The sequence below is a fragment of the Helianthus annuus genome, chromosome 7 (genome assembly GCF_002127325.2).
Source record: "Helianthus annuus cultivar XRQ/B chromosome 7, HanXRQr2.0-SUNRISE, whole genome shotgun sequence".
Taxonomy (NCBI): Eukaryota; Viridiplantae; Streptophyta; class Magnoliopsida; order Asterales; family Asteraceae; genus Helianthus; species Helianthus annuus.
The window spans coordinates 144,309,398-144,319,558 of record NC_035439.2 but is presented as its reverse complement, the minus strand read 5'-3'; the positions used below and the strand labels follow the sequence as shown (position 1 = coordinate 144,319,558).

The following is a 10,161-nucleotide window of genomic DNA, read 5'->3' as shown; positions in this document are numbered from 1 at the left end:
CGTATCAACCCACCATCCTTTTGGAGTGTTGGTCACAGTATTGACCTCATCCATCATTGCGCTTTTGTCGGAAATCATTGCCACCAAAGGCATTCCGTCTTCATCCACCATGTGCGCACGCTCACGCTTTGGTTTCTTGCATTGGTTAGCCCGATGCCCCGGCTCGTCACAGTTGTAACAAGTCCCTTGGAACGTTTGAGGTTTCTTTTTCACAACCCCTTTCTTCGGTCCAAGGTTGCTAGCCTTTGCTTTCCCTTTCCCTTTGTCCTTTTTCCCCTTGCCCTTTGTGCCTTTAGAGGATTGCCCATGCTCAACCACGTTTGCACTAGCACTAGGCTGCACAAGGCTGTTTTTTAGGGCGATCCTATTCTCCTCTTCTATACGAAGACGAAGAACAAGGTCCTCCACCGACATTTCCTTCCGCTTGTGTTTAAGATAATTCTTAAAATCCAACCAAGCAGGAGGTAATTTCTCAATCATGGCTGCCACTTGAAATGTCTCGCTAAGTACCATTCCCTCGGCATGGATGTCATTTAGTATAATTTGCAACTCTTGGACTTGGTTCATAACCGGCTTGTTATCAACCATTTTGAAGTCCAAGAAACGGGCGACAACAAATTTCTTTGTTCCCGCATCCTCCGTTTTGTACTTTTTCTCCAAAGACTCCCACAACTCTTTGGAAGTCTTGATATTGTAGTACACATTATATAGTGCATCCGAGAGACCGTTGAGTACATAGCCTCGACATATGAAATCCGAATGCTTCCACGCATCTACCGCGCTCAGAGCCTGAGCGTCGGTCTCCCCTTCCGCAGGTTGGGGAGCGGTTTCCGTCAAGAACCTCGCAAGGTTCATGGTGGTCAAGTAGAAGAACATCTTCTGTTGCCACCGCTTGAAGTGTAGACCCGAGAACTTCTCAGGTCTTTCAGCATGATTTGCCACTGTGGACGCTCCCACAGTGTTGGCAGGGGTTCCAACTACAACATTCGTATTGTTGTTGTTTGAGGTCGACATTCTGAAAAAAATTAAAATTTTAAAAGTTTAGTCAAAATATTCTGATTTACGCAAAAACCAGAAGTAAACAATTAAATTTTAATTTTTTTACCACAAATTTACTGTTTAGGCTTCTAAGTCCAACTTTGAAGACCAAAAACAGAAAATTTTTATTAGTTATAACTTACTGATTGGCTTCTAAGTCCAACTTTGAAGACCAAATCAGAAAGTTTATTACCAATTTTTTAGGACAATCTATAAGTAACCAACCTGGTTTTCAACCAAAGTCGCACCTTTGAAGATGAAAACCAAAAAAAAAATCTGTTTTTAAAACACAAACTGAGTGAAAACAAAACTGGTTTGAATCACAATCAGAATGGTTTTGATTACACGAACGGTTTTAAAAATTTGTTTTAAGATTGTAGGACCCGTTCGCATAAATAAATAAAATAAACAATATTTTTATTACTGATTACAATACAAGGAAAGCTAAAAATAAAATACTAGAACAATACAACTGAAATAAACCAAATATACAAGAAAGGAGTAGAAGCAGAGTGGCTGAGGCACGTGAACACACGCTTCCCTTAAAACAAATTCCGAGTCTCCTAGGAGTACTCGTTTTGTTTCCCAGGGTACAACAGCCGGAGCAGTGGTACTGCCGGAATTCGCCTACAACCCGAAGGTTACCTTGAAGCTTGTAAGAAGAAGATGAACAGAAGAGTGTAGAAGATTGTTTGCATATAGCTGTTGTTGCTGGTGTACTTCTGAAGTGGGTATGGAGCTGTATTTATACAGCTCCTAGGTTGAAACAGTCAAAACGAATTAAATGAGAGGTTTAAATTGCATTAAACGTCTTCAATGCAATTTAATACGTCACTTAATTCTCAGTCAAAGCCTATTAACTCGTCAGTTACGAAGCTGGACTGAAACTGCCTAGTCATTCAATGCTGGAAGCTTCTGCGCGCGCGCCCATGCGCGGTGCGGCATCTTGGCTCACTGCCATGCGGCGTGCGCCACACTGGCCCATGTCCATGCGCGCTCATGCGCGGTGCGGCCTTGTGGCTCACTGCCATGTGGCGTGCGGCCTCTTGGCTCACTGCCATGCGGCGTGCGCCACGTCACCTGTGAGCCTATACGTACGCGCCACACAGTCGCGCCGCATTGGCTCACTCTGGTGCGCCGCGCACGACACAGCAGGACCCATGCACCATGCGCCCAACCGCGCGCCTCGTGTACCCGCGCGCGCATGCGCATGACTGCCACGTCATGCGCCGCATCACCTACCACTTGGTCCTTGCAACCCTTGTGCTTTACCACGCGCGCGCGGTCAAAAATACAAAGGCGGCTCTCAAGCGGCTCGCATCGCCATCAAAGTGCGCCATCAAAGCGCCACATTGCGCCTCATCGCCCACGCCACGCGCGCGCGAGCGAGTGTGTGTGCCAGTTAGGGTGCTCCGCACCCTTCGCGAGGACACTAGTGTGTGCTTCCATGAAACAATAAGGATGGAGAGTTCCACCTTAAATACCCATTTAAGTTCCATCTCTCCTCCTATGTGGGACAAGGTGCCACTTTCCCTTTAGTTTCAACATTGAATGTTCCAAACACCCAACTTTGAGCATCGATATCTCATTCATCTTAGCTCGGTTTTGGACGTGGTTTAGTTCGTTGCGAAGCTCTTCCAACATAGAACACAAACCCATAAATAAATACATAAAACCCGCTCATTTTATTATATTTATTTCTAGTCCAAAATAGGAAAAAATCATTTTCCTATATTTGTGAAAATGCTATTTTCACTTATTTTCCAACATTGTGTGTGTGAGATTTTTTGAAAATCTTTAAACTAATACAAGATAAATATGTATTTTAGTTAAATTTTAACGATATACATTTAATAGCACAGATATAAGATATAAGTGCACTATGATCATTTTGTTTCACTGAAGCAAGTACATGCAAATGGTTGTACTCTTTGCATGAAACCTTATACATAAAGTCAAACAACAGTCAAAGCAAACATCATGCAAATACTTCTATCATATGCATCAAAACTTGTACAATATATACCAGGGGCGAAGTATAGAGGGGGACCCCGAACTTTTCGCTCAGTAGGGTTCTATATGTAGTTTTCGTATAGAAATTTTTGGGTATATACGTTTTCAACCCTCGGTTTTACAGAAATTTTTGGGTATATACGTTTTCGACCCCCCGTCTTCGGGTCAAGCTTCTCCACTGATATATACCATATATATATACCAACATGACAAAATGTTAATAAATAACATCTCCTCTCATCTTTCAAACCACTAAAAAAAACCGGACTACAATGAACACAACAAAAGGCAAAACACCCAAATCACTACAATTCAAACCAAAACATGAATCCACCAACAATGGAGTTGATGAGTCGTTTCGAGTATTGTACTACGCGAGTGCTTCAGCAGGATCTGTGCCGTTTATGTGGGAGTCCCAGCCCGGCACCCCTAAACACGCTCTCACCGAATCATCACTCCCACCTCTCACTCCTCCACCTTCGTACCATCAATGCAGCCAAAACTACAACTCATCAAAAAGATCCGGTTTCCTTCACAACATTCTTTTTGCTTCTTCCCGGAAAAAGACCGAGGTCCGGCGGGTGATGTCGGTTGTGAAGTTTGGGTTGGAAGAAGAGTGTGGTGAGCCCGAGCATGCCGGTGGTGGGTCGCCTGCATCGGGTGGGTTTAAGAGAAGTTACCGGGTTAATAAAATGAAGAAAGCAATTCAATGGTTTGTACGTCATGGTAAGTAGGAGGTGTTATTAGGTTATCCGGTTTGGTTTGGTTAGTTATTTCTTTTATTTGGTTCGGTTTTTGGTTACAACCGAATTTTAACGGATAACCGAATGGATGAAGACCCCTAGATCTAGATAATGGGTAAGGCATAACTAGAATTCCTTGATCTATCTTTTGTTTTGGATATTGTTCATGGTATAGATGTACTTTTGAGTCATTGTATTTTTATGTGTTTTAACAAGTAAAAAAAAGAAAAAGAAAAACAAAAATTGTTGGTATTAATGGTTTTGAACAGATTATGATATAGAAGTATGGAACCCTTAATTTTCATGAAACATTTGGAATTTTATAAATTAATAAAATAGGTTAAAACAACAAGTTAATTCGGAGATTAGCTTGTGGTTTGTGTCTCGTCCAAATAAGGTTAATCTTCTTTTGAGCTCGATGAACTGCTACGTCAATCCTACAAAACAATCAAGATACCGTGAAGCTCTACAAGGAGGAGAATAAGGGCTTCTCCTTGTAACCACACTCCGGCGTGAGAATAAGAACTTGCTTTGAGGATAAAAGTGTGTGTATTAAGTAAGAGAGCAAGAGAGCGATTCTTAAACCTGAAGGTAAAGTTCTCTATTTATAGCCGATGTGAATTGTGAAGGATATGGGCTGATGGGCCGTGGGCCCGAGATCGACAACAAGGAATATCTATTTTGCCTCCCCTGTCATGACCGTTAATGGTTCTAGGTGAGATGGAAGCTGGCGCACGCTGAACGGATCCACGTGTCCTGACGGTTGTCCGTATTGTTTGGTCTGTCATCAGCAATTAGGTGGAGGTCATGGAGCAGTGGTCGGCGCAAGCTGATTGGTGCCACATATGTTTCCTTGTGTACTTTCTATCTCCTGCACGATTGCTCATCGTGCAACATAATATAATACCAGTGGCGGAAATAGCCCAAAAAGTTAGGGGTATCCTAATTTTTTTTAGGATCAGGGGTATTCTTTATATAACAGAAACAGAGTTGAGGGGTATTTTTACACTACGAAAATGAAGTTAAGGGGTATTTTGACACTACGGAAACGGGGTTGAGGGGTAGCCCGTGCTACCCCTATTAACACTATAAGTCCGCCACTGTATAATACAACCTTTTGAGCACCCATTGGCCCACTATTCTGCCACTGGTACTTTCTGTACTTGTCTGATGTTGCCCTGCGCTTCTTGCCCCCACGTAGAGGTGTACAAATAGGTTAATCGGTTTTTAAAAAACCGGTTAAAAAAAACCCGGTTTTTTTCACCCAAAATAAAAACCGGTTTTTTTAATAACCGGTTCGGTTAATAACCGGTTTTTGAGGTCCAAAACAATAACCGGTATAACCGGTTGAGACCGGTTTTTCCCAAAAAAACCGGTTTTTTTTCCGGTTTTAACCGGTTTTTTAATAACCGGTTCGGTTAATAACCGGTTTTTGAAATCAAGAATAGTAACCGGTATAAAAACCGGCGGTTAAAAAAAACCGGTTAAAAAAAAACCGGTTATAAAAAAAACCGGTTAAAAAAAAACCAGTTTCGGTTTTTTTTCCGGTTTCGATTCTAAAACCAGTTTTTTTGTACACCTCTACCCCCACGCGACTTGTATACACCTGTGTAGCCGCAAGGTCAAGGAAGCTAGGTCTTTTGTCAAAGGAACTAAGTGTCAGAATTGGTTCTATCTTGGTCCTGACCTCGCGCGCGGCTGGGGGGCACACCCTTGTAGTTGGCACGAGATCGAGGAAGCCAACACTTTGGTTTATTTTAGGTATGGTCTCGCACGCGACCTGAGTTTAGCTCATGTAGCCATCACAAAATTTTGAACCATACCCGTTCAATAGATGATTCTTTAAAATGGTTAGTAAAAATGGAGTATTTTCAAAATTTTGCTTTTATTGTTTTTTGAGTAAATTGCTATTTTAGTCCCTGAGTTTTTGTTCAAATTGTCATTTTAATCCAAATAGTTTTTTTTTTCTACTCTGGGTCCCCGACTTTTCTTTTTTCTTGCCAATTTAATCACATTGCCTAACTTAGTCTAAAAACCAGGTTATAATCAGAGGTATTTATGGCATTAAATTTTTATGAGGTTTATAAATTATGTTGTAAACTACCCCTTGTTATCACTACACAACAGTTATGCCAAAAATACCCCTGGTTATAATCAAATTTTTAGACTGAGTTAGACAATATGATCAAAATGGCAAGAAAATGGAAAAGTTAGGGACCCAGAGAAGAAAAAAAACTATTTGGACTAAAATGACAATTTGAACAAAATGTTGTTTTTTTTTACATTCTGACATGCAAACAGTGAGTTCAAATGGAGTCATGCAAATTCGATGATAAACTAGATGGAAGCTCCCCCGCGTTGCTTCGGGGGAACAACCATACAAACAACTTTAATGACATGCCACTACCCACCGACAACGACAACCAACACCCTAAAAGAAGACATTTTTAATGCTTGATCACACACGTTCGTAACGGCATGTAGAAAATGACACATTAATAAAAGTTGTTACACCATACTCACGTACGTACCTTGAGTACAAGAGAAGTTACAAACATTTTGATAAAAGTAAGAAACAATTTGTAGCACATTTTGTTAGTACATATGTCGTTATATATCATAAAATTAATTTATTTTACTAATATAAACACAAAGATGAAAAGATCGGAATAAATAACGTTGTGATTATGTGTACTCATTTTCATATTTTATGACCATTTTACACATCGTCTAAAGTTTGTTTTTATATTTATTATGTGGCAAATTGTGGGGATATCTACGTACGTTTTATAGGTGATTAGAGCATAATAAACTTAAATTAAAATCTATTGATTCCTAAACAATGTAGCAAATAGGTGATTACAACATAATAAAATTAAATTAAAATCTATTGATTCCTAAACCGCGCTTTTGGAGGTGTGCTCACCGAATCCTTTGAGCATTGGACTTATTAAGGAGGACAAATCAACCCTTCGTATTCCTAAAGACCATCTCCTCTTTCGTTCTTTCAACAAATAATTTTTATTATCATTACATGTGGTAATTAAACATTTTGTTTAAAAAACACACAATTTTTTTAACGTCCAACTTAAGCAACACCGGGTACTCCGTACGCGGCACCCATTGGTCAAAAGGTAGCCTCATGGCAACCCAACCTGCACGCACGGAGCCCCTAGCCCACCAAGCTACCAGTTCCGGGGAAAACCTAACCCTTCACCCGCCCGAGGACACGACAATGATGAACCGGTAAAACACGAAGGGATCAGGAATCCAACTCAAGACCAAAGACCAGAAGTCTTCCCTCATTTCCCATAACCACTGAGCTATAATCCCATGTCTTAAAAAACACAATTACCTTTTGAAGCGGCAAAAGAGATCCATCTATCTTTCAGAATATTGTGTTAGTAGTTGAACTTCGTGTGGGTGGGTTCTAGGGATATTAATATAACATGGGTAATGCTATTTAATATTCATGTATTGCCACCAGGAGTTTACAAATAACATTATGTGCATTGTATCCAATATCAAGTGTGGTTAATTTCTAATTTACAACTTACACGAAGTTGAGGTTTACTTTCAAGCGAACTAAATATGATCTTCACCACTATTCAATAGCATATTTCATATCGTCTGTTCATTTTGTTTATTTTTGTTTTCACGTATATAACAAAGCATACAACAGTAGCATTATCGCCTTGCTTTTTAACTTCACAGCCTCATCATTCCCACCATAACAACACCCACCACCACCACCACCACCACAAACACAATCACCACCACCAGATCATCAAACAGTTCCACCACACAACCACCGCCACAATCACCATACGGTTTCGCTAACACCAACAACACAATCACCGCAAATCTGTTGACCTTTCTTCATCTTTACTTCCTAATCCTACTCATTAAAGTCATAAACAAATAAAAGAAAAAACGAAAACAATAAAACCATTCGACTTAGATTTAGAGATCATCATAGTCGTAGCAAAACAAACAGGCTCAAATGCACACTTTCTCATAGCCATTGCCCAACAAAGCACCGTTCAGTGTCACCACGGCTGCAACCGAAGTTGCCATGCCATGTAAAAGGCCACCATCATCGCCGACCAATAATTTAACATAGTGACACAAATAATCGTTGTCACCACTTGTTCACACCGGACTCATAACTACCACCGGAGCGCTTCACTGGCCGCTGCCATCACTCCGGCAGGCCACCATCATCGCCGACCAATAATTTAACACAGGGACACAAATAATAGTTGTCACCACTTGTTCACACCGGACTCATAACCACCACCGGAGCGCTTCACTGGCCGCTGCCATCACTCCGGCAACGGCGTCACGTGACTAATCGCGGTGTTGTAGGAACCGGTCAGACCATATACATTCTTACAGAGCTGTAACGACTACCAGCAACACCACTTCAGCACCACCGACCATAATCAGTCGTAAGAAAAACCGCAACAATGGCGCATATGGGACGGTTTGAAGATTTTTAGAGAGAGAATGAAAGGATCTCAAACTTTTGAGATGGAGAGGAAGAGTGCCTGACATTTGAGAGAGAGAGGGGTTATGAGCTTTAAATACCGACTCAAGTTACCAAATTCCAAAACCAACTCATGGTTTTACTAAAAACAACTGTACAATCATCCAAGCAAGTAGTACAAGTAACATTGCATAGAATTGTTGTAAATTAGAGTATATATAAATACGAAGAATCAAATGAAAATAACATGGGATTTGTTATTCCACTGTATAACATTTCCAAATATGAATAGTGATTAAGCCATATGGCGTTCTACCATTGGTTAATTTTTCTTTTTCTTTTTCTTAATTAAATGAAATGTGTATAGGTATTTATATATAATATTAAAGCTTATATTTTTATAAAATTACAGGAAAACTTATATAGTATTAAGGGTTTTATAAAACGAGTAAGTTATGTTTGTGTGTTGACGAAGTTCGGTTTTAACCAACCCAAAACAATCGTTTTTTATTATCTTGGTCCGATACCGAGCATATGCTGATAACCCTTTTGTTACACTACCGCTTTATTTTATTTTGTTTTTTGTTTTCTTTAGATTGCTAACGCTACTATATTTGGGTTTTCTCTTCCGGTTGTTAGACTGAGTCTTGACTTCATACGAAGCGAACGATACTGACAAATTCCCACTACGCGTACCCGCCGCGGAGCGCGCACATAAAGCTAGTTTGAAACAATGAACTAATATTTTTCATTTTAATTTAATTTAATTTAATTTAATACTATAAAAAGTTTTTTCATAATTTATAATACTGTAACAAAAACTAAATACAAATTATTATTATTTAGTATTTCAATAATTTTTAAAGAAATAAAAAATATAGGGTAAAGTTCGTAATATAATGTGGATAAGAATAATTAGAAAATCCTGTCCTGTTACGATGAGAAAACTCTATGTAACCATTTTTTTCCAAATCTTTAAGGTTACATTTATAGGTAAATACATTACTAAAAAAATAAAACAAAACAAAATCAAAAAAGCGCCGAAGGGATTTATGTGTAAGTAGTTGTTTCAAAATGCATTTTAATGTGTAACACATGTAACATAAGTTGATATGTGTAACATAGACTTTCCGTCGACACTTTTTTATCTTATTTTATTTTTGCTAATGTAATTACATATAAAAGTTACACTAAAAAAATGAAAAAAAAAAGTTATATAGAGTTTTCTCTAATGGCAGAGCATGAGAAGAGTTCCTTAATCTAGGGATCCATCATCACCAAGGAGTCTCTACATTAAGGGTTACATGTGATAAGTATACTTAAAATAACGTCAGCTAAATATTGGTTAGCTTATACTATACAATTTAAAAAGAAAAACCACGATTAACATTTTATGCGTACACAGTATGGGTTGTGAAACACTTATAGTCATGTTAGGTCTTTTTGAACCTTATAGGCTATATTTGACTTTTTCACAAATCATCGCACAAGGAACATACTGGTCCTACAAATGTGCCCCTTATGACAAGGATTCTTCATCTCTATTTACACACACGTTCATAAAATGAAAAAAAAGTAAAAAAAATGTCAGATGGTCAGTTCCAAATTTCATCCTTAAAACATAACCGTAAATCATCAAACCAACAAAGCTGATATGTGAACCGGACAGTACATATTTCAAACCGCCCAAATCGGTCGACTTTCTTCAGCTTGGTCAGTTTTAACGGTTTATAAACACCTATAAGATTAAATATCAATGATCATATACATACTAAAGTGTTCTATAAAAAAAATACTTACACCTAAATGAACTTCGTAAATTCAAAATGGCACCCGGATTTGGCACTCGGACTGGCACATGGATTTGTGATCTTTAGC

The 10,161-nt window shown here is 39.0% G+C and overlaps 1 protein-coding gene across 1 annotated transcript; it reads left to right on the top strand.

Moving 5' to 3' along the window:
* The first annotated feature begins 3,298 nt into the window (after positions 1 to 3,298).
* LOC110867446 lies at positions 3,299 to 4,027 on the top strand. Its single transcript, XM_022116467.2, has one exon. It carries the CDS (start codon positions 3,324 to 3,326, stop codon positions 3,783 to 3,785), a length of 462 nt encoding a protein of 153 aa, XP_021972159.1. The 5' UTR covers positions 3,299 to 3,323; the 3' UTR covers positions 3,786 to 4,027.
* Positions 4,028 to 10,161: the final 6,134 nt, after the last annotated feature.